Source organism: Gymnoscopelus microlampas (assembly GCF_963454915.1).
Source record: "Gymnoscopelus microlampas genome assembly, chromosome: 21".
Lineage (NCBI taxonomy): Eukaryota > Metazoa > Chordata > Actinopteri > Myctophiformes > Myctophidae > Gymnoscopelus > Gymnoscopelus microlampas.
In genome coordinates, this window is record NC_139958.1 from 33,764,567 (window position 1) to 33,790,604 (window position 26,038).

Consider the following 26,038-nt stretch of genomic DNA (forward strand, 5'->3'; position numbering starts at 1 on the left):
AATAATATTGGTCCCTTCCAGATTCAGACCTGAGCTTAGTCTCAAGAAGCCATTGTACACCAGGCTCACCGAAAAATCCCGTGTTCACTTAATTCTAAGTGTGCAAACAATGGACCATTTAAGGGACAGACACTTACGGGTCCATTTGGGTCCATTGTCAAACATATGTTTGAATTAACACTGAGGATTTTGTCTACTAACCCATGTATACTGTGAAGAATAATGTATATACCCTTGTCTCTGCCCCAATAAGTGACTAAGACACATTCTGTCGATTTATTCTTTTTGGCAAACAAGAGATTTTGATTCTTTATTCTATACAAAAATATCTCACAATAGAAAACATGGCTTGAAATGCTCACAATTCCATTTGTCCCCCCCCCCCCCCACCAACAGCCGTAGAGCTTTTCAATTCAAATATACGTCTCTATTTATATTGTGTGTAAACATATCTTAACAATAAGAATAAATCCATTTGCCATGTTGTGAGGTCTACAAGCCATCTAAAGGCCCGTTTATACTTTTGTCGCTTTACCCTTTCAGCATTATTTTTTATATTTTGTTGAAAACACATCACTTTTGTCAGTGTGAATCGGTTAAAAATACTATCTTGTTGAACAGGTCATGCGACAAAATATAAATTAGCCTTAATGGTGCTGTGTTCTCTGGTATCCTGCTATACATCCATCCTGGGTCTCCTCTCACGAAGGGACTTGAACGAAGAAAGGAAAGTGTCCAGGTGTTATGAAAAGGGCTCCATGGCTAATGGCTGTGTTGTTGGAGACATTATGAAATAAACAAGAGGCCTGATCCTCCCTTATCCACTATCGGCACAGTCCATCTGTGCGTCTCAGCAAAATCAATAGTTAGCCGTTGCTTCATTTGACAGAGAATTAAGTTGATGATTCCATGGAGATACAGGGGCACACTTTCCCGAAAGGCCTCGTATTGGACATGAGAGAGCCCTGCCGATCTCTCCAACCAACCACTCAATCCAGCCATCCATCGGACCATATTCCTGGTATTAAAGTGTCCTGGTGAACAAGTTATCCATGGGAATGTTCATCCAGTCAATGCAGACATTACATAAGCTTTTTCAGATGCTGTTCTAAACAAACATGAAGTGACCGTGTATTTGTGGGTGGGTGCGTGAGCATGCATGTCAGTTTAACCGCTTAAGCCCGGCCTCTATACCAAAACTCCCTTTTCCCTTCTACACCAAATCTCTTTTCAAGCTCACAATACATCACATTAGTCCCATTTCGGCGAATGTTCCCCCCAGAATACTAATGCTAGGGTTACATAAGTGTTAAGTACAAGTGGATTCTTGGATTCTTAGCACGTTGCCCAAGTGGACAGAAAATGACAACTGGGTTTGTGGGTGTATTTCACAGGTAGCAATATTCCTGTCTATTCGCCTATTCACTATTCACGTTTCTGATCTCTACCTGACTTCATTCTATAGTGCCATTAATCATTCTACTTCTAGCCACATCTATTCACCTGTTTACTGTGCTATGTCTCAGCTGTTATTTCTGTAAACTTGCTCTGCATGAAGAAAATAATCACGACTGGTGATTCCTGGAGTATATTTTCATTAATACTTCCTAATGGGATCATATCAACATGTTATCAGACCCATGTAAATGCCTTTTCATCAAAAGGAAACGACCGAAATCCAAAACAATTGATCTTGGTCAGAGAAACTTTGTGAAATGAATATGTGGTCCTGTGTAACTCGCTGGGTACAGTATGACACTGGCACTGTCAAGGTAACGGGTCTGATTACCAACTATATGGTAATTCACGCACTCCTCATAAGGCGCTTCGGATGACTGTGTCCACATAGAAATAAATAACAGATTGCTACGAATAGACTTATAAGTACAAGATCGAATTGGTCCAGTTATAGTTTCGATTGAGAGGACAATGACCCTCCATTAAGGAGTCTCTAGGCCATTGCCCTGTACTCAGCCAACTGGCTGGACATACAGTACTTCCTGGTTCAGTTTGACCTCCCCCTTTCTTTGACATCATAGAAGTGTGGGCGGGATGGCCAATGACAGCGTCCAGAGCGGTGCCAGTAGCCATAGGGGGGAGGGGGATGGATGGACTCCTAGCGGGGAGGCTGTGTCGGAGGTGCAGGAGCACACCTCGTAGCCGTTCTCGGCGTGGTCCAAGTGATGCTGCCCGTTGACCCTCGTCTCGGTGCTGTTGGATTCCGTGTCCGGGGAGTCCGACTGCATCTCAGTGCACACCAGCCAGTCCTTAGCAATGAGCCGGGGATATCCCACCTCCACCTCCATGTCGCTGCCCAGCACACGCCAGTACTCCTTCCCTTTGAAAAAGTAAGAGGAGCCTGCAAGAACATGGGGGGTAATGTTAGTGAACGTGTCTGTGTCTCTGTGTCTGTGTGTGTGTGTGTGTGTGTGTGTGTGTGTGTGTGTGTGTGTGTGTGTGTGTGTGTGTGTGTGTGTGTGTGTGTGTGTGTGTGTGTGAGAGAGAGGTATAAACAGAAAGAGGAACAAATATAACACATTACATACTTACACACGTTTATTTTACCTCACTTCTTTTATGGTATGGCATGGTGTATGCATGCGTGAGTGCATGCATGCATGATGCACATGTACTGTATGCATGTATTCATTTTTGTATGCATGTACCGTATGTCCACACAAAAAGTAGACCAATCATAGCCTATGCCTCTACGTGCATGATGTCTCAAAACAGAACCACCTCCAGTCATGAAAGGCTGAAGTTCCTGGTGAAGTAAAAGCCAAACTTCAGAACAATGTGAAAGTTAGTTTGAAAAGGTAAATCTATGCAAAAATATTACATTCGGTGAATCTCTTTACAGCACCATTGTTCTTGAGAATCACTTTAGTTATTGATCAAGTATTTATAAAGATTCCTTTTCCCATTTGTCTAAATGTGGCGTACTAAAGAATGTCACGACACTGCGAAATTCACACAAGCAGCCAGCCTCTAGTGCAGCATAACCACTGAACACATTGTGATTTGTGTGGCTTCATTCCCAAACTGCACACAAAAATCTAATAAACCTTTATGTATGGGTATGTCTTTTTTTTATCATAAGATGAGAACATAGTACAATTACAAATGCATAACAGTAACTAGGCATAACAGTAACTAGGTACTGTTACTACCTTAATAAATTGAATCTTGACCGTCAGGTCAAAATTCGTGTCAGACATGACCTTTGACACAATCTAAACGTATCAATTTCACAAACAAATTTATACTAGAGTGAATACTGAATATAAGGTGACCTTTGTAAAGAGAGAGGAACACTGGTTGATGGACGGACATAAAGTTGGCTGTCATTGAGGGAGAAACAAGTTAACTCTCGGTTAAGTTCTGCTTAGCCCCTAAACGTGTACATTGTGACAATCTCAGAGTTAAATGATCGCATGGAAATAGTGGTCTAAGTACTTTGTCACTCAAGTCCAAACCTGTAAGACTACAGGGGTTTAAGTGGTTAAGGTCACTCACCATCAGACCACCTTATGGCATCATCCAGGTGCAGAGGCAGCCCCTTCCAAAGTGTAGCATCTTTGGGGTACCCCAAGTCCATACGTCTTAGGTGGTCATCATAACGCCAGTAGTGATTATCCTTGAAAAAATAGGTCTTTTCATTGTGCAACCAAACAAAGGCAGCATCCACCGCCTCCACAGGTAGGCCGAAGTCGCTGATTGGACGAGGGTATCCCTCTTCCACATTGTTGTCTTTAAACACCCAGTATTTTAGACCTGTCAGTCAAGGAGAGAGAGAGAGAGAGAGAGAGAGAGAGAGAGAGAGAGAGAGAGAGAGAGAGAGAAAGAGAGAGAGAGAGAGAGAGAGAGAGAGTTTAATAACTGATGCTGACTATCTACAAGACATTTTCTAATAATTGATCATTTGAGAGAAAGCACTGCAAAGCAGAAAGCCTGCACCACTCCAGATTAAACAAAACACAAGAGGTTTTGATCCTATCTAAAGGTTTGTCGTTTGTACCGTTCACCAGAGCTAACTTGTTCAACGAGAATTTAACTGTTCAAGGTTTTGAGGTCAGTCAAACTAAAGGCCTTCTTTGCGATTAGTATTTTAAGGATACTAGTACTAAAATGCTGACAAGGGAGGTGCAGTGGTTGTACAAAACAAAGACTCCTATAGGGAAGAAATATTAAGACAGCTCAGTAATGCAGAGTTTTACACTCCTTTGAATGGAGACCCCACAGGGAAATGTTCACAAGAAATTGAATCTTTCTTGACCAGAGCTTTAAGTGACTCCTTTATCTCTCAAGATGAGTTTAATTGTATGTTCCAAAAACTTCCTATTCGTCCTGTACTTCATACATTACCCAAAATTCACAAATCTTGTGTAGAACCTGTACCTGGCTGTCCCATAGTAGCCGGTGTACAATCTGTATCAGAACCCATATATCAGTATATTGATGTACACATCAAAGGCCTTGTCTCCCATCTACCCTCTTATTTAAAATACAGTAGACTCAATAGAAAACATTCAGGCAAGTGATTTCCTTTGCAGTAGACATAACGTCTTTGTACACTAATGTGCATAACCAGGAAAGTCTGGTAGCACTCTCATATTATTTAAATCAAAGACAGAACCCCACCCCCCCTACAGTTGTTTTGGTTGAACTCAGAACTGGTTCTGAATAGAAACTATTCCAAATTCGAGAGTTCTTACTATCTTCTGTGTCAAGGTGTCAGCAAAATGATGCAAATCTTTTCATGGGGAAGTTTGAGGAGGATTTTGTAAACAACAATAACCCTTTTTTTACTCTGTTGAGATGTTGGTTCAGGTTTATTGATGATGTGTTTAGCATTTCTACTGGTTCCCTTGAACAGTTACAACAGTTTAAATCATATATCAACACTAGAATGCCCACGATCAAGTTCACCTATAGAGCACAGTCAGCAGTCTATTTATTTTCTGGATGTAGCTATTAACAAGGCAGACCAGTTAGAAACTCGAGTGTACAGGAAAGAAATTGATTGTAACAGCTTTTTGGATTTTTCTAGTTATCATCCTCCTGACCTTAAAAAGAGCCTACCAATAGCCAACTTGTGAGAATCAGAAGAATTTGCAGTTCAGACAGTGCCTTTGAAGAACAGGCTGCTGACTTATGCTCAAGGTTAACTGCCAAAGGTTATGGTACTGGTATCTTGCATGACACTCTACAGAGAGAGCAAGACATTTAGATATAATTAGGAATAATTTGTTAACTCCCAAACCACCTTCTTCAGAGTATCGAATAGAATCGTATGTGCAACTACTTCCTCACCTGTCTCTAAAGAAATCAGACAATGTATAGAGAAACACTGGTACATCTTGTCTAGTGATCCTCGTATTGGTCAGGCTTTCAAAGAGAAGCCTTTATTTGCCCACAAGAGGGCCAAAAACTTGACAGACACTTGTCAGAGTTGACCTATATAATCCCCATCAGCACTTTTTGTCAACTTTACCTCTGGTAATTTCCCCTGCCACAACTGTATACATTGCAATGCCATGATCAAGAGTGAGTCATTTTTACATCCACATTCTGGTAAAAAATATTATGGGTAGGATTTAATGCAAAACCAAACATGTTGTGTATCTTTTGAAATGCTCCTGTGGGTTATGTTATGTGGGGGAAACCATTAGAGAGCTCAAAACAAGGTTTTCAGAACACAAGAGCTCCATCCGGAACAATGATGAGAAATCATCTGTGGCCAGGCATTTCAATGCTGTTGGTCATGATGTCTGCATTCTGAGATTTCAGGAGATAGAGGCGGTCAGCCCATTAAAGAGAGGTGGTGATAGGGACAAATTATTACTCCAGAGGGAGGCCTACTGGATCCACACACTACAGACAGAGCATCTGAAGGGTCTTAATAAGGAACCTCTATTGAGCTGCTTTTTTGTGAATTCTTTCAGACGTTTAGTCAGCCATATTGGAATTTTCAAAATTGGCACAAGCAAATTTCAAACATGTACATTAGAGGTCCAAACAAAGTAATAGAATCAACATATTCCAAACACGTCCATAATGGTGGCATCTAGTTTTGCTACAATTTGAAATGAACTTGAGAAACACTACTCCATGGAATGTTAGTGGACCCAAATCTTGAAGGGTGATACAGCATTCAAAATTTTGCTAAACAGCCAACGAGAAGTACCAGTGCCAAGAAAGCAATTTTTCAGGTCATAATGAAAGTGAGGTTTTGTGTCCTCATTTCTATTCATTTTTTTATATCTGCATTGAATGCTGTCACATAGAAAATTATAATGACACTGTAGCAAAAGAAAAGCTTAATTTGTTATCCTAAAGATTGCATTATTTATTTCTTATTAAACAAGTTGCCAATTTGGGGCACTCAGGTGGCACAGGGGTAAAGTTCATTTGTTCTATTTAATATTTAATATTCTATATGAATAATTATTATCTTTGCGTCATACAAAATATGTCCCTGGCATAACGGTCAGACAGCGTGTGACTGTTCGGTATCAAACTTGGCGTGTGTGTCTCATATAACCCCGAGGTGGGCAATTCGGACGAACCAACGGTTTCAGAGAACCGAAAAATCATGAATATCTATATATGTCGGCCGGCGGGTCTGAGAAAGTGGCAGACATTCTCAGTGTGTTCGGGAGATTGTATGAATCGGCTTCCTTGATTGACCAACCCAAACTGTCGGCTTCACGGATTGACGTCACGTCACGTTTTTGCCTCTAAGCCATTGTAAGTCCCTGATTGGCTAACCCGACCCGTCGGCTGAACTGATTGGCCGCATAACATTTGTGCCGCATAGCAGTATAAATGACTTGCATTGTTCCCGACAGCCATTTAAGAACCAGGAAATCTCTGTTTCAGAGCTTGGAACACCTTGCTATCGTGTCTGACAACACGTAGAGGTTGACACAGGTCTAGAGGGATTTAAGGTAATGCAGGTACTGTTTTGCACTTACTAGAGCTGGGAAATCTCTGGATCAGAGCCTGGAACACTCTGTTTTGCACATCCGTCAATCAATGTTGTATTATTTTTGTATAATGTAATATTTTGTATTTTTATCATGTTTTTACAGAATGCAGTATCTTCTATGGATCCCAGGAAGATTAGCTGTCACCGAGGTGTCAGCTAATGGGAAACAAATAAACATGGCCCCAAATAGGCCGGCACCCGAAGGGGCAGTCCTAGTACCTTTAAAGAAAACAATCTTGTGGTCTCCAGGTCTCTCGTAAACAGCGTCCACACTGTCCAGGTTGGCTGGCAGGCCTCTCCAGAAACGATGAATCTGAACAGGACGCAGAGACACCAAGTGTTTCTCTCTGGTCAGACGCCAGAAATACTTCCCTATATGACAGAGAAGAATAGGGTGACGTTAAAGTGCCCTCAATACCCACGTATCTGATTAAATACCTCCAAAACGTTAGCGAAACCCACAGCCACAATACTAGAGGTAGCGTAAACAACGATCTGGTACCACCAACCCATAAAACAAATGGGTAAATTCTCCTTCTACAGCACTACCACCCAGGTGTGGAATAGTCTGACCCCATCCCTCGAAAAATTTTAGATCCCCGGCTTCCTTTAAAACAGCCCTGAAAATTCACATTTCAGGAGGCCAAAGGGGGAGGTAGTACCACTTCTCCCTTAGACAGACGACCCCCCCCCCTTCCTTTGACCCTTTCTGTATTTTGTGACGATATTGAACTGTTTGGTGCTACTTTATATGTTTATGAATGGACCTGTCTCACGGCACACCAGTGTGCCTTGGCACACCGTTTGGGAACCACTGCTGCGCCATGTTGGACTGGAGTGTCTCAGTTGCATGACTTGGCTCATTCTATCTGGATTGGTTGTGACAAGCACAGTTTTACTCAATCACTCAAAGTTCTGTTCCTCTGGTCTGAGAGATAACAAGACCACGGTCTGAATGAATGATCTCAGTGCTCATTTTGAAGTGTCGTATAAATAGTAAGTCATAAACCTAACTTCAATGGTAAATGGTGCATTTATATAGTGCCTTTATCAAAAGTGCTTTACTGTAAAGCACTTTGGTAAAGCATTATGAAGCCTTTACAATGTGCATTACATTCACCCATCCACACATGCAAGGCTCGAACCAGGAACCTTCAGGAGTCGAAAGTTTTGTGCTATATTGTATCACACTCCTATCCTCTCTCGTTCTCTCTTTCTCTGTTCGACTCTCAATTGGTTTCTCCTTGCCAGTTGCCACCCTCACTCATTTAATCTTTGGGTTTCCGTACCTTTGAAAAAGAAAGCCTCCCCTCGTATCTGGGCCACTGCATCAAAGTGACTGGTGCATCTGTCTGGGGCATCTCGTGCCAGTCTGAGAAAGAGGGGACAAGAGTGGGAGGAGAAGCGATAAGGAAGGAGGAAAGAGATTAGCAATAAAAAAGATAAATGGTTACTAGAACAGGGTTAGTGCTAGATCACAGGAAGTGTAGACACCAGAAAACTAACCCAGGTCCTTAAGCGGCCTAAACACTGAACCATATTGTCCCCAATACTACAGACTATACTATATGTCTGGAGATCACTCGGGTTAAAGGTGTGAAAAACTTGCTGTGTGCACAATCTCTAGTCTACACATCGTACGTAGTGCGCCTGAGTGAGCAGCACTGTGCAACAAAAACATGCAATGTATTGATGTGCACTCACTGCACTGCTAGACATTACAGTCACATTTCATAACCCAAGTTTCATTTTTGTTTTTAATGCCTTGTCTTTTAATATAAACAACAGGCTTTGCTCTGAACCCGTAGCTGATAAACAGACATCTAGACAGTACATCTGGCAGAGGAAAACATTTCCAGATTTTTTTCAGATGACCGTTTGAGTTTCTTTGGATGCCTTTCACCATGTCATCTCTGTAATGAGATGGTGAGATGGCTTCATCCACTGCGTTCAACTACTGCTGATGTCAGTTCAGTTGTGCAACATAAAGTAGGCTCTGTACCGCCCCCCTCCGCCCCAATTGTTATCGACGGGTGACAGCGACTGAACTGGTTAGCAACGGCAATGATGTCACTGTACTACTAAAACCAATTTTCGTCCATAGACGCATATGGTCACTTATCAACGCCAAGGTCGGGCCGATGTGGGGGGACCTTTACACTAATGTTAATCACACCATAAATTAATTAATTATTAAGCTATAACACACTCTAAACTTAACTATACAAACAGTTTCTAACCTTAACTAATATAAATGTATAAAGTTAATAAGTGAAGAAGAATGCAAAAACAATGGAGGAATACCGTCGGAGGCCGCGCGATTCGAATTCGGTGCCGATCGGATCCCGCGTTCGTGACGCGTGCCGTTTTGATTTTAGGAAATAGGCCCCTCCCACTAAAGAAACAGGCCCCTCCCACAAATGTAGCGGGCCGATGACGTCATCGTCATGTCACTCCTGAGATCACTTGCTTTTCTTTTTGAGAGAACTGATCCCTCCAAAAATCATGTTTTTGTGACAAATGGTTACATTTTGCAATTTGTGGCGCCCCCTATGGGTCAAAGTGGAAATGCTTTTGGGAATTTGTTGAGTAAACCACCCTCGACATGTGATTTAAATTTGGGATTGACCGGACGTTTCGTTCGTGATTTCTGGCGTTTTTGGCAAAACAGGCCCCTCCCACTAACTTTGGAAGCCATTTACGGACGAACGGTAAGGACTATCAAAATTCTGCTTGGAGATGTTTATCGCATGGGTCCAGAGATCTTGTGAAGATTTTGTGAAATTTGGACAAAATATGTGGGAGGAGGAGCTAAAAGTGTGTTTTGAAGAAAATTCAAAATGGCGGAAAATCTATCCTGACGCAAATGGGGGTGACCTATATGGGGAGTTGCGTCATGACCCAAGAAACCCCACGTAAAGTGGGCTGTTATAGCGCCACAATGAGGCCGAATGGTGTAATATTAGTTTCAATAATTTGGCAATAAACTATGAACCTCCCCTGCAAATCTGGTAACTCTAGCTCCTACGGTTTCTGAGAAAAAAATACTTGAATTTGAGTTTTTTCAGTTTTCAATTAAAGTGGATGGGGAAATGTAATGCACTAATAAATCAATATCAATAAAACTATGCAACCAATCTCTTAGCAAGGTACAAGCAGTCGATTCCCGGTGAAGCCGGTCATTATGACATATGGCACAAAATTGGGAAAAATAAACTGTGGGAGGAGTAGCGAATAACAAAAAAGTTTATCTAGAATAAAGCATGTAGAGTACAATAGTCTGGTTGCCACACTAATAAAGTCGGTAGAGAACATAGTCTGGTTGCCCATTCGGGCAACCACACTAAAAAGTGACCCTAACTAACTATGGAGCATTCAACCTACTATTTTCCACTGGTCATGTAATTCTAAGTGTTTAAACAATACAGCATATTTTCTTATTAATGTATTGACCCATAAATGGTCTATTTAGCATTTTATTGTAACCTGATTAACCATTTAATCAATGTTTTTGCGTGTGTTGTGCTTATCCACTATGAATGTGATTGTGTGTGTGTGTGTGTGTGTGTGTGTGTGTGTGTGTGTGTGTGTGTGTGTGTGTGTGTGTGTGTGTGTGTGTGTGTGTGCGCGTGCGTGCCTTTTTTGCATGAATTAACCACTTGATCCCTAGCATCCCTATTCTGGGTCGAATTTTCGACGAAAATTGCAGATCTACAAGCTCACAACGCAGCATGTTGTGAGCTTGTAGATCTGCTATTTTCAGCTAAGAGATTTGGTGTTGAAGGAAAAAAGAGCGGACCTGGTATAGAGCCCTGGGGGACCCTGGCGGTCAACAGTAAGTATGGAAGTATGCAGGTTTTAAGTGGTTAAACCTAGCCAAATATCATTAGAGAGGCTATCAGCATGACATCAGCACCTCCAGTTCATTGGTCTATGGGGTGTCTAGTGGTTTAAACCAGTGGCAACATGGCCAGACTGCCAATGATGAGGCAATTACCACTACAGGGCTCCCTGTGTGAGTAGAAGCCAGTCATCCTATCAACAAAGATCTCTATTCAGAACTCTATCCAGTCCGTGTCACCGCAGAGAGGACTATACTTTGTGGGCCCACAGTGTGTGAGCGCTGTTGAGAGAGTGGGAGAATCCCACTGCACTGCACGCTCACAAGGCTGTTCTTACGCTCCACTCTACCTCCCAAAGAGAATCCCTGCTGCTCTGCATCAAAACGCTCACCACTTGCCTAGATCCACCCCCCCCCCGCTCAGCTCTCGACACTCACTGCTAAAAACAAATTAGAGCCCAAGCGATGCCAACTTTTTGGGGTTGATGCCGATCCCGATTTTGGAGAGTCCTACCCAGCCGATTACCGATGTTTAGACCAGTATTTTGTCCTAATGTGAAAAATCTATTCTAGGCAATTTGAAACATTTCATTCTAGTTTCTCAAAGCTTGTGAGCTTGTACATCGGCGACTTGAGCTATTTGTGAAGTTTTTGTTGCATTTTGAAAATGTTCTAACTTCTCCCTCCCTCCTCGCCTCCCGAAAGCAGTAATTAGATAATGCCGACAGGTGATTTTACGTGTGGGCACTTGGCATACGCAGATGCATTGTGGACCGGGGTGTGCTTCAGACTTGTGGTTTCACATTAGAAGGTGATGATAAATGACGGTTCACATTGGAACAATGGGGTGTAAACAGTGTTGGAACTTACATAACCGTAGATCTGTTTACAGGGAGGTCCAGCAGCACAGGTGGTTCGGCCGTGTGGGAGTGTTGCTGCTGAGTGCTGTTGGTGTGGGACACCGAGTCCCTGACTCCTGGAAAGGACAGGGGTCAAAGGTCAGCTCTAATGGCCAATTCATAATCCGTCGTGCAACGGTGTCGCACACCGAAAATGGCCGTTCTTATAAGTGTGCGGTAATGCACTGACTCACAACGAATTGTGAGTTGTAGGACGGCTATTTCTGGCATAAACACTGTTGTACGAGTATAATTCAGGCTTAATGCACCCACCCACAAGACAGAGTCTATCCTGTTTCCCTTTTTCTAGGTATCCTTTCTCTGTCTTTTGACAACATTCTAGTTGTCAAATTGATTCAATTCAACCCACTTCCACACAGCACACGCACACAGAGCTGTATTGATTATATCCATATGCATACCTCCCAGATGACTTTCTTTTCCTCCGCCTTTCCCTCTCATTACTCTCTAGTTCTCCGCATGTCCACATGTCCTCATCCCTCTCTGCTTTCTACTTTCTGTAACTTTGTTCTCTCGTCATCTATCATCACTGTGCTGTGTGACGAAAGAAATGTCTTCGCAAGGCTTATCAGAATCAGCTTAATGAATGAATGAATGAGCTTAATGTCCTCAAAGTCACGCATCCAACAAGCTTTGAACTGAGCAGATATAGAAAATGATAATGGCAAAAACATCTTGAAAACGTCCACTTTCGCAGATTTTCGATCACCGATAGTGTTTTGGCCATTGTCGCCTGTTTTTCTTTAATAACACGGACTAGGAAGGTCGGAGCTGCATCCAACAGATCCACTGCCATTTCCATCGGCCTTAGCGTTAGGCCGCTAGGGGCAGTTGAAATTTATTTTTTGGGGGCAATAGATTTTCTTTTTTTCTTCTCGGGAACCCGAGGCTCGGCCCGGCCGGACTAAGTAGCATAGATTTTGTGCCCGGCCCGGCCCGAAAACGTCGGGTCCGGTCAGGTAGGGTCGGGTTCGGGCCGAATTTGAGAACTTTAGGACAGACACACAGGACCCTGTCATAGATGGCTAGCCTCTTGCAGAGCCATGCCATAACAATTATTCACACACCTTCTCAATAATATATGTAGATAAATGTAAAAGATGCAAAACTATGGCAGATCAGAGAGAGAAAATATATGCCACAGGGAAGCATAAATAAACTCCACCCAGTCTCCAGTTGTCTTGTTAAGTAAATCAATAAATACTTTTAATGAGTTGGGTTCCCTGTGAGGGGAGACCTTTGCATGCTCAATTCCGCGGGTTCTCAATGTATGGTCCAGGGATCACTAGGGCCTATGGCCTAATGCATATCAAACTGGGGGTCCTTGAAATGAAAAAGGTTGAGAATCGCTGCTCTATTCCTCTCACCCACAGGAGGGATGGGATCCACCATTGCTTCCAGACAGTCCTCGTGGGTAATTACACTGCACAGTGAGCAGGGGGAAAGGGCTGCTCTGTGTGTCTGTAGATATGAACTGTCAGGGGTGTATGAACCATGCTGGCAGCATGCCTGGGATTTGTCTTGGAGCAGTGTTGATTTTGACAGCAAATTTTGATTTAGTTTTAGTCATAGCCTATTGAATAAAATGTCATTTAGTTTTAGCCATATTTTAGTCATCTGAAGTTTTAGTCAACTAAAATATCAAGATTTTAGTTGACTAAATCTACAGTAGATCTACTATTTTCAGAGCACAACACCCGAGCGCAACCAAACGTAAAATAACTTGTCTTTTAGTTCTACTGGATCTCTTCTCCACTAGATTTATTTTAGTCTAGTTTTTATTTGTTGACAAAATGGTCAATTTATTTAGTCATAGTTTTAGTCATCATAGCTTAGTTTTTATTTTGTTTTCGTCAGTGAAAAAAGGTAGTCGATGAACATTTTCGTCATAATTTTAGTCGACGAAATTAACACTGTCTTGGAGAAATGCTGCGAGCATGTTGAGGGGAGGATGTTGAAGGAAAGGCACTGAGATGGTTGGAGAAGGGGAGAAAGTATGAGGAGATGAATGTGGGAGAGGGAGTACAGTATATGGGTGGAGGGGAGGAGAAAGAGGTTGAGTGGAATGTGAGATGAAGGAAGCAAGACTGGTCCAGGATACAGATTGTAAAAATGATCACCTGTTCCTTCATATGAGGTTATCCAACCGAGGGCCAGTATATCTAGCCGGGGAAACGTAACTCCAGACTCCATCAAGGTTCTTTTGTTTTTGAGCTTGTACCATAAATATGACATATTTTCAGTGCAGGTGGAAGTCATAATCAACACTTTTCCCGTCGAAAATAACGTTACGACAAAACCTATCCATCTGTATCTGCATTAACCCATTCAATCCCGGAACGCATTTCTGTCACTTTATATTTCTTTGGCTATTCAAAAATAGCATATCATTTTGGGTCCTTTACAAGAAAAATGTTTGAGAACCACTGATATTATAGCAACATACGTTTATTTCACACAAAAAAAAGGATTTAGGATTTAGAAGACATTTGTAGAATCGGCCTCAGGGTCAAAAATAGCAGGGTGCTCATCACGCTATGAGCTTGTATATCATATTTTGAGATGGGGGTCCGTGGCCAAATACATATCATTTTGGGTGGTTCTTGACATGGAAAAGTTGGAGCACCCCATAGCAACATACTGTTAAGATTTAGAAAACATTTTTAGATATGTATTTGGCTGCGGACCCCCATCTCAAAATGTTTTGTTCCAGGGACCCCCAGAAACAAAGATTTGAGTTACAAATGTTCGCTTTAAAAAATATATTCAAAGATTTGCTAAAATGTTCACGATTAAAAAGAAATAGCAGATCTACAAGCCGTGCTATTAGCCTGTATATCTGCTGTTTTTGAATGGCCCAAAGAAATCTAAAATGACACAGATGCGTTCTCGGATTGAATGGGTTAAACCACCTAACTGCTCCTGATGACCAGGTTGGTGCCTTGCAGGATTTCCTCTTAGGTGTGTGAATGTGTGAATGATTGTAAAGCACTTTGGATAAAAGGCCCCTATACAAATCCAGTCCACACTGTGAAGATGTAAAGAGACGTCATTATGTGTCTCTGTATCCGTATTTGGATAGAAGACCGGATCTGCCGTGATTTATACTGAAAGTCACGTTAAAATCGAGCAAATGTTATATTTTCTAACCTAATATTCATTGGCAATGCAATTTGTGTGCCGTCAAAGCATCACATTGATATATAGGTCTGCCGCCTCGGGGCGACTGGTTGCCTCGTCGCTCAGTGATCCTTCTGGCTGATCTACACAGTCACAGTTTGTTTCTGTTCTGGCCCCACAGAGGTGGAATGAACTCCCCACTGATGTCAGGACAGCAGAGTCACTGCCCATCTTTCGCCGCAGGCTGAAAACCCATCTCTTCAGGAAACACTACCCTTCCTCTTTGCCTTGCCTACTTGTTCTCAATTAGTTGTACGAGCTCTTGTCTTATTGGTTATTGTTTATTCGATACTTATTTGTTTTAGCTCTTGCTCATTTGATTTTCCTACTTGTCTCATCTGTTTAAGAAAGTAGGTAGCTGATATATTGCACTTTTACCTTAGCGCTAGGTATACTCTTACCGTAGTTGCTTGTTTTAGAAGAGAATGCACTTAAGACTTCTGGTGATTAGTAGTTTCCTTGCCTACCTATCTTGAATGCACTTATTGTAAGTCGCTTTGGATAAAAGCGCCTGCTAAATGACTGTAATCTAATGTAATGTATAGGCATATTATTAATATGAAATATATTTTCCAGATTATCACCCGTCGTCATCATCATTCGTCATTGCCCGAGGTTGGATACAAGGGAAACTCCTCTTTGAGGTCTAAAAATTTGCCCCACCTCAACTGCTGGAGACCACCCATAATCACCTATCAATATACAGTACTGTACCTCAAGACTTTTGAGGTATATTACGTTTAAATTGATGATGTTGGGAAACAACCTACCAACATTGGTAGCAGGCGCTACCTTGCCAGCTCACTGACCCACCCACAACTCCCCCCCGTCATATAGTACAGAGCTCAGGAATTGAGTGTGTATGTTGAGATGCACACGCACGCACGCATGTCGCACACACACGCGCGCACGCGCGCACACACACACACACACACACACACACACACACACACACACACACACACACACACACACACACACACACACACACACACACACACACACACACACACACACACACACACACACACACACACACACACACACACACACACACACACACACACACACACACACACACACACAAAAAGGATGAGCTCCAGAGGTTAGCATTGAGATAGACGGGCAGTGTTTCTCCATACCATAAAGCTGCCAGACGCGGACCTTGTCTTCGTAGGGTAAGTCATATTTGAGGGGGTCACCCACAGGTCCCTGGTAGTATGGTCTCATGATGGACTCCATGGCTGATGTGTGGGCCAAGCCAATGGCATGACCGAATTCATGGACAGCAACAGCAAACAGGTCCATCCCATGAGTGTCTGAGCGTGAGAGAGAGAGAGAGTGAGAGAGAGAGAGAGAGAGAGAGAGAGAGAGAGAGAGAGAGAGAGAGAGAGAGAGAGAGAGAGAGAGAGAGAGAGAGAGAGAGAGAGAGGGGGTCATTTACAATTTTAATAGATGAGTAAATTACAATTTATAATTACAATTTAGGCATTCAGCAGAACCAATTAATTAAAATGATTTAACTGCAAAGTTTTCACTTAGCAAGGTGCTCTTCTCCAGAGTGACTTAACGATTGCAAGATCGGACGAAACTGCATGGAGTCCAGAATAAGTGGTCAAGTAATTAGAGGGCAAAAGAAAACTGTGTGGCACTAATGAAGGAATCGGCCCCATCTCATCTCCTGCCAGTCTACCTCGCCTGCCGCTAGGCTTGCAATATATTTGAACACAGCGGAGATCTTCCTGCATTGCAGAAGTGCACTACTGTACATCCACCGGCCACCTCCTGTTTTTAAACTCATCTTTATGTAGCGGAAGTTAAGAGTCGCGGCAGACAGCTTGGAGGCACTAAATGCTTTCAGGCACACGGTGCTGTGAGATAACTATGGTAATACTACCTGAGCCCCCAGGCTGTCAATCAAAATCTGAGTGCGGAACCACACACCTGAGGAGACACGTGGCTTATAAAAGCATTCCCCCCCCACAGCGTTTAGGAAATGAAAAGCCACCAAACCCCCCTTGTCTTGTTCTGCAAAGCAAGAGTGAGTGTGGCCAAAACTGAGGTGTCCAGAAGCAACCCCGAAAAAGCTATCAATGTTTCACTTCTCTTGGTGTGTGCAGTACACGGGTCCGAGAGGCAGCGTTCTCATTTTTGCCTTGGCTTTACGCTCAGAGAAAGACAAAGAACAATTAGTGAGATGCAGTCATGGTTACAGTAGGCCGCCTGGGATGTTGAGATGTCAAATGCTGACAGTAATCCACAGGACCACATGGTGCAGAATGCAAGTGGATGAAAACAGAAGGGAGAAAAAGAGATAGCGAGAAAGACAGAGTGGAGAGGAGAGCGATTCAACGCAAAGTCCATAGTGTATAATGTTATTTAGAGTCCAACACCAGCATGTCGCTCATCTCTGAAGTGACAGGATGGACTTAGTGTGTCTCTGAACTAAGTCAGAGCTCAGAGATTTAGGTGGATGAGCCAAGTTCTCTTAGGGAGACTGCTGTAGTGTAGAGAGAGAGAGAGAGGGGACAGAGAGAGGAGACAGAGAGAGAGAGAGAGAGAGAGAGAGAGAGAGAGAGAGAGAGAGAGAGAGAGGGTATCCCTTCAGTATTCTGAAGAAGTCTTGTAACGTCAAAACGTTGGTAAATGTATGATGGAAATCGTACTTCTTCTGTGTTTTGGATCATTATGTACCCATGACTTTTCCCTTGTTTTTCTCAGTTTTCTAAATGCTAAATCAATATGTTAATCGATACTAATCTCTGCTCTTGTCAAATTGCAAACCCCTTGAATACGCAAAACCATGTATACCCTGTACTTCAATGTTCAAGGAAGGAAGATTCAAGATTCTGTACAGGTAGGTGCAGAGTTCTGAAGCTATACTGTGGCCATAATAGTTTATGGCACGCACGCACGCACGCACGCACGCACGCACACACACACACACACACACACACACACACACACACACACACACACACACACACACACACACACACACACACACACACACACACACACACACACACACACACACACACACACACACACACACACACACACACACACACACACACACACACACACACACACACACACACACCTCCAGCACCTATAGGTTAAAAGTTGAATTGGAATGCTGTGCATATGTGCATGGAATGCTGTGCATATGTGCATGCACAAGTACATGCACACAGGCACGCACACACGCACGCACACCAACACACAAACACAGTAATGAAGTAATAAAAAAAAACCTGCTTAATGAGGCTTTTGTTACAGTCACGGTATTCAGTCTGCATTTTCAGGGCACCAGCAGAGAAATAATTAGTAAAAGCAATCTGTTGCCTGTCGAGAGAAGAACAGCAATCCTTGCTTATATGACCCGACCAAAATACTACCTCTCATGTATCCTAATGGATGCCTCAACTATCAACCAACCAGCAGAGAAGAGCTGTACCACTGCTGTAAAGGGGACATTTAGCATTTCACTAGTCTGCAGTTCTCTACATGCCCAGTTTCAATTCAGCAATAATTGCACACATTTAATGATGACATTGGATGAACTAGTTTTGAGGTCCTGCTGAGTACAATGCACCAGGAGATGTTCCTAGACAGTAGACAAGGAGGGGTGGAGGAACTAGGGGCATTAGCAACATTAATTATTCAGAGACTTGGGAAGGGGAATGAAAGTAGTCATCTGATAAGGTCCATCCCTCTTAAGAAGATTATGCTGTTCCTCAATCTGCTGGAGTCAAAACATTCACTTTTTAACTTCAGAGCTGACCTAACAAGTTTGAATCCTCTCAATCCTCTTTGCTGCTGAACAAGCACGAATATGTTGAAGACCATGGTGCAGCGGTGTGGTAATTCGTGCATGTGCTGCTGCAGCTCATCCTGTTCCATGTGCCATTTTGTCCGCGCATGTGGCATTCGTCCATGAAATGTCTAATGGTGTTCTGAATTTGGTATTGTATGCCTTTGGCCATGGGAAAAATGTGTGAACAATAACTCAGGGGTCTGTTACCTTTAGTTAAGGGAGGATTTAGGGAGGAGCTCGTGTTGTGAGCTTGTAGACATTTGGTGTAAAGGGAAAAAAGGAGGGGGCCTAGTAGAGACCCCTATGCAACCCTGGTCAACTAAGTGGTTAAATTGATGTTGAACTTTGGTAGAAACTTGGTTTGTATAGCTAGCTACCTGGGCATGATATAATAATGTTGATATTGTATTGGTCAGCATCTTTATCTGTTGCCATTTTGTGCTGTGATTGAGGAACTGGAGGTAATGATTCCATTCATTCTCCCTGTATGGTGAAACGCGTTAGAACATTTTATTTTCAACATATAAAAAATGTGTTCTGGAACAAGCCAGTGTTCTACTAAAGTTTAACAGTGGTTTAAAGCTTGCTGTCTTACAAGCAAGATAATATTAATATCAGCTTGTACAATGTATGAATTAGACACAAGCCAACAATGCCAGATGAACATGCTTCATCAACTTGTTCCTATGGACTTGACAGACTGTGACTCAAGATAAAGTATTATTTAATTCAATTGCTTCTCTGTGCCTCAGTGCTTTCCATCTGTAAATGAACAGATAATGGCCAGGTAAAACACAGGAAGTAGGCTACACTCCACCTTCAAACACAAACACCAATAAGGAACCATATTTATGATGAGGGTTCAATGGAGGATTCTAAAGTGCTCTGAAACAATAATGTTTGACTCTCCCGGTGACATAAACATATTTTTCTTGACCCTCCCCAAAATAAATAATAATAATTGACCCTCACCCACCAATTAATGAAAAATAACGGTTTGATTCCAGTCACAGTTTGTACATTTGTTTACTTTTTAATAGATTTTCTTCAGTAGAAAGAGGCTGCAGTGATTGTCTTTTTGTATGGGCCGATCGAATCAACATGCATGACTGATTATCTTCATATTATATGGGCAGCGTTATAATCCTAACCCAGCAATGTTGGATACTTGATATATACTGGAAGTTAGTAGATGGAAATGACCCAGTCTCATCACACAACTCTCAAATACCATTTCTAACAAGCTTCCATCAACCTTTCCCCCCCTCTGCTCCCTCCTACCCCCTACCGATCAGCCCACATCTACACAGCTGCTATCTGCCCCACCTCTGCCACGCCCGAACACACACACACACACACACACACACACACACACACACACACACACACACACACACACACACACACACACACACACAGAGCCCCTGCCCTTCTTTTATTCTTCTGCATGGTTATGGGTTATGACCTGGCGGGAGGTCTAATTAGAACTGAGAATTGCTGTCCAGTAACATATGGTCCACAGTCTTCAAAATGCTAAAAAGGGAGGGTGGGGGGTGAATCCCAGCTGCATCCGCTTAGTAACCCACGCTCTCATAACCTCCATCTTTCACGATTCAGACTCAAGATTTGTATTGTTACTTCCCATATACAAAGTAGAATTATTGGGTTACGGCTCCTCAACATTGTAATAACAAAACAAAAAATATGGATGAGTTTAAATAATATAATGTGCTCCGTGTGTGTAGGACCTCTCTTAATAATTGCGCTTATGTGCATATAAATGTGGTGGCTGGCCTGTTTGTGTGTGATTGTGAATGCACATCTCTGATTGTGTGAGAGGCAACAGGCAGACAGGTTTAGTGTTCATTGTTCACAAGCCTGGTCGCCTTGAGGAAAAAGCTGTCTCAGAGAGCCTGTCTGGCCTTGTTGAGGTTGCGGTACCTCTTGCCAGACGGTAGCAGCTGAAACAGTCCGTGGCTGGGGTGGCTGGGGTCTTTGATAACCCTCCAGGCTTTATTGACACATCGTTCGGTATATCCTTGATGGAGGGCAGCTCACATCCACTGATGCTTTGGGCTGTCTGTACCACCCCCCTGCAGCGCTTTGCTATTGAGAGCAGTATAGTTCCCATGCCAGGTGATGAAGCATCTACCGTAGTCAGGATGCTTTCAGCGGTTGCCTCTGTTGAAGGCCTGTAGGATTTATTCCGTTCTTTTAATCTTAACCCAGAGCTAAGTATGTGTCAGAGAGGATCATGTCCCTGTGGCAGCCTGCCCGGTGGAACATCCTCTCTAAAAACCGACTGTTTCTGCAAGAACAATGTGAGCATTGCTGGTGGTACATTAAATCCACCGTTAAACAGAATTCACATTATTATACATATAACCAGAAACAATGTATCTACATACAGTATATGAGTATTAGAAAATTGTCTAATTATTTTCTGCAGAACATATTTTCTTGGCTTTGCTTAGAAACCTTAGTATTTAAATTACAAAATGTGTCTGGTAATGTGAAAGTTGCAATTAGAATCTGTGAATTAGAACTGGTGATCAGCAAGCAATCACCAGTAATGCACCCTACAAATTATTTTATGCGAACACACAGTACTTGTCTAATATACATATTCTGATTCTTTAATGTGTCGCGTTTTCTGCAGTGTACGTATGCAGAGAGAGCATGTATTATATTTTATATTTATTAGCTTAAAGCAACCAACGTTATCTGTTTCTTTTTTTCTTTTGTTTAAATTGGAATAGATTGTAATTTCACTAATAGAAGGTTATAGGTCTAGCATTATAACAAGTTCAGACAAGGACCAGGATTGGCTTATACGTACTTAGATTTTCTGAGTACATTGTATTCTACGTCTATAATTCCAATCAATGAAATATGATTTGCTGAATTTGGAACACAAAAAAAGGTATTCTAGTTTTGGATGTATCAGATTGGGAGTGTGCTGATGCTGATGCCAAAAACAAGGACTCTCGCTGCCGGCTTGTCTTTATTCTAAGCATGTCTTGCTTCACAGTACCAATCTTTCAGTCTTCAGAGGAGTCTGTGAGAAATGTTTTGGCCAAATGTTCCCTCAGAGCATCCTATGCCCTCGTTTTTCTGTGTCTCCCTTGTCTCCCCGTGTGCGTGTCCAACTCTCCTTGCTCTCATTTTTCAAGAGAGGGAGGTAGGGAGTGACATGAGGATGCAGGGAGTGACATGAGGATGCAGGAATGGAGGAGTTTGGCCAAGGAAGCAGGAGGAAGTGGACGAAGGTAGAAGGGCAAAGTTTGGTCAGTGATGAATGTGACCATCTGTGTGATTAGGCTGAACAGCTGTGAGACTAGACCGTCAACTGATTTGTTTATTTATCTATTTAGTTGAGGTGTTTCTTTCTTTCTTTCTTTTTCTTTGTGCGCGGGCCCAGAGTTTAGAGGAGCACGCTTGTGTCCGTAACGTTGCAGGTTCTATTCCCCAGACCAGCAGGTGGATGAGCAATGCCTCCCTCATTACCAACTGTTGAATTGCCCTTGAGCAAGGCACTTGAACCCCCAGACTGAGCTGCTCAGTGGAATGTGAGGACATGCATGACTGTTGAGTAGGACATTGCTTTGCATTCAAGCTTTAATGAAAACCTACCTGGATGACTAAAGTAGAAAAGACTAAATGGATTTTTAATCTTGTGTGAGGAGCTGAACGCTCCATTTAGCGCAGGAGATTACCTGCGCTAAATGGGGTTCCCAAGCGTTTCCAGCTCGAGACCCAAAAGAGAAATTTGGTTTCTCCCCGGTACACAAGCGTATAGAAATTCAAAAGTCAGTGTCAAACCCCACAAAGGTTGCATGCATTTATAAAACACAGGCTACTCCCTAAAATTAAATTCAAGAGGAACTAATGCAAATTAAATCAAGTTAAATAAACTCAACCACAACATCAGTTTGATTCAATAAAAAAAGAGAAAGTAAATACTTAATTCCATAATAATAGAGCTCAGTTCATCCAATCCAACAGTTAAACAACAATGCAGTTCAATTCCTTCAACGAATAAAGTCCACTTCGGGATTTTCTGGTTGTTCAACAAAACACAAAATAAAGAAGCAACCAGTCAATGGAAGCAATGCTATACTACAGTTCAGTTCATACAATAGAAATAGTCCACTTCTGTATTTGATTTTTTTTCATGGCATTAAAAAGCTCTTCTGACAAAACCAGTTAACTGCATTGGATCCTAAAACTTTTTGCTAAACCAGCTAACTCCTAGCTTAGCTGGTTTTGCTGACTCCAGGCTCCACCCCATTCAGCTGTTCTTATCAATGATGAACAAAACCTCCTAACTCCACTTTTTGTTTAGTTTTTTCATTTCCTGAAAAATGACCATTTTGGAGTTAGCTGGTTTCTGCCCGACAGCAGACACAAATCTACTTGTTGTTAACTAGTTGTAGGAACTATTGTTGTATTGTTGTATTGGATCTATTAGCTCGTGCTCATTTGATTTGGCTATTTTATCTCATGTGTTTATGAAAGTTGATATGAAAGTAGATATGTAGTTTATGAAAGTAGTTAGCTGATATATTGCACTTTTACCTTAGCGCTAGGTATACTCTTGGTTGCTTGTTTTTACAGGAAATGCACTTATGACCTCTGGTGATTAGTAGTTTCGTTCCCTACCTATGTTGAATGCACTTATTGTAAGTCGCTTTGGATAAAAGCGTCTGCTAAATGACTGTAATGTAATGTAAACAGTATGTCATAGAAAGATGACTGACATCACAGGCTGGCTACATTAGAGATCGGAGCCACACCGTTCACTACACTTTGGATAGATCCAAATAGTCCCACATGCATAGCAAGACAGCTAATAAGTACAGAGACGTTCACATATGGACAGGTGTACATACTCAAACAGGTACACACAAACACAGCCAGATGACCAACATGCCTCACCTGGTGACCTGAAGGTCCAGGCCTCGTCATCGTCAAAGTGCGTGTCCCCAGCGGTGAACCTTTCCCCGGGGAAAAAGGCATGTGCCACGGTGCCCCCTGGGCCATCAAAGGGGTATCCGTCGTTGTGGTCCGCCTTGGTGAAGTCTATCTGGATGTCGGCATCGTTACCCGCCACCTCATGGAAGTTGAGTGGTGCGATGTCACTCCAGACCTTCAGAGCGTAGTACATAAGAGCACGAACGGTGTCTCTCCCGAGCAAAGCTGACTCCTTAGGGAACGTTCTCACTCTGTGGGATGGGAAGAGAAGGAATATATTAGAATTACACATGAAGGAGGAGTCGAGAGGAGAGGCGAGATAAAGGGAGAAAATGAGGAGAGGAACAAAGAGTTGTGCAAAGGAAAGATGATGACAAGACGACACAGCAATACTAGCAAGTACAGCATGACAAACAAAAGAAAGAGTCAATGAGTGTCACAGACATGCGCAGAGCATGTTCCGTCGGGGAATTCAGTTGTTGGTGGCCTACCATTTGACCACGTCAGCTCCACGTACACATCCACTCATCACACTCATTTCATTCTCAGACTGCTCTATTTAAGCTGGAAGTTTGCACTTCTCGTCCTGCTTGCTTTTGCTGCACACACACTGTTGCTGCTGCTGTGCTGCTGTTCATTGCTGTTGCTAAAATTGCTGCTCACCCTCCACCACCCCAGGTACCACCTGTCGTTTTGGATCTGCTGTTTATGTACGGAGTCCCTATGGTTGGGAGATGCGCTTTATCAGAGTACCTAAAGGCAGATCCAATTCATCGCCAAACCATAATAAATATGTTGCTCATTTTATATTCATGAAATATATCTTATCCTTCATGAGTTGTCTTTATCCATTTATGAGTTGTCCTGACAGAACTAAAAAGAATATGCCTTGTTGCCCCTGTTCTTCAAACTGACAAACATTTTGCAAGTACACAGTCAAATCTCAGTGTTCATTTAACTCCAGGTTAAAGGATTTTACTGTGCACCTTCTGTGTGTATTGTGCACTGCTCTGAACTGAACTCTGGCAAGAGATCACAAAAATGAGCCTTCGGCTGCAGATTTCCAGGTGTCGGCTGTTACCCCCTGCAGATGCCTTTCTTTTCGTTGATCCTTTCTCTCCATCATACTCACCCCCCCCCCCCCCCTCTGTCTCTCTCTCTCTCTCTCTCTCTCTCTCTCGCTCTCTCTCTCTCTCTCCCCATCTCTTTGTGTCTCTCTCCATGTTTCTCACTCACACACTTCTCCACCTTTTCTGTCTGCCACACTTTGAATTTCTCTCTCTCTCTCCCTCTCTCTCTCTCTCTCTCAGCAGTAAGAGGATTTGAATGGAAAGAGGTCCTGTCACGCTTCATGCTCACTCCTTCATCCATGCCTTCCGTCTTTCTGTTCCCAAATCTCTCTTGCTCACTCTTCTGATCACTGTCCACCCTCCTCCTTTCTACCTCTCTCTCTCTCTCTCTCTCTCTCTCTCCCTCTCTCTCCCTCTCCTCAACCTCCATAGATTCTCACTAAAACAAGCACACTTAAAAATGTAGCTCTGACAGCGTAAAGGCTGACCACGCCAAGAACCATAACTATAAATATAGCGTTTTGAATGTAGCCCCTAGAGAGAGGCAGAGATAAAGTGATGTCATGAGTGATACAGGTATTTCAGGGCTCAGGGCTCTCTAAACAGGCAGGTAGCAGGTCAATAATCCTTGAGTCCTCACAACACCGGTTACAGCGTTATGCTGGGAACTCACCCAAAAAAACGTCGCTCACGTGCTTTATTGTGCGCGCAGGTTTGGACGTCTGGCGAATGCATTTCAATGAGAATGTGTGCAAAACAAAAAGAAAAAACAATTCTGCCCGAGCAGGAAAAGAATCTTCATATGCGCGACTGGAGCGTCCGTGCATGGCCAGTGAGAACAGCGGCATTCATTAACATGGAGGGGGGAAAAAATCAGCGCCCGTGCACTAATGCTTGCGAGCCTGGTGGGGCAGGTGTGTGTGCTGACTTACTGGTAAGCTTAGCCTGTTTGGTTGTTTCATTGTTTGCTGTAACTGTGTATGTTTATACAATGAACATGTTTATTACAGGAATGCGAGTATATTTCTGTGTTAATGCAAATGAAGTTTATACATTTCTACATGTGATTTTGAGTAACATTCTGGTGGCCAGTAGAGTGCAGAGCTGGTTTGACCAATTTCCTTTTTGTTTATGTATTGTTTGTTTGTTTGTTTGTTTGTTTGTCCAACCATCTTCCTCACAATAGCTAAATTAGGTAACCCTCCTGTGCTTGGGCTTTTTTACTGTTTGGACTGCTGTGTG

General features: G+C 42.7%; 1 protein-coding gene across 1 annotated transcript in view; it reads right to left on the minus strand.

Annotated features, from left to right (window-relative positions):
- Positions 1-408: 408 nt before the first annotated feature.
- LOC311038283 (matrix metalloproteinase-17-like) overlaps positions 409-26,038 on the minus strand; it is a 94,480-nt gene continuing 68,850 nt past the window's right edge. The window contains exons 4-10 of the mRNA XM_084047705.1: positions 23,691-23,977; positions 16,075-16,251; positions 11,703-11,808; positions 8,281-8,363; positions 7,211-7,363; positions 3,517-3,774; positions 409-2,359 (exon numbers count right to left, since the gene is read on the minus strand). Coding sequence (XP_083903831.1) covers positions 2,034-2,359; positions 3,517-3,774; positions 7,211-7,363; positions 8,281-8,363; positions 11,703-11,808; positions 16,075-16,251; positions 23,691-23,977 — 1,390 coding nt within the window. The 3' untranslated portion in view covers positions 409-2,033. The remainder of the gene's footprint in view (positions 2,360-3,516; positions 3,775-7,210; positions 7,364-8,280; positions 8,364-11,702; positions 11,809-16,074; positions 16,252-23,690; positions 23,978-26,038) is intronic.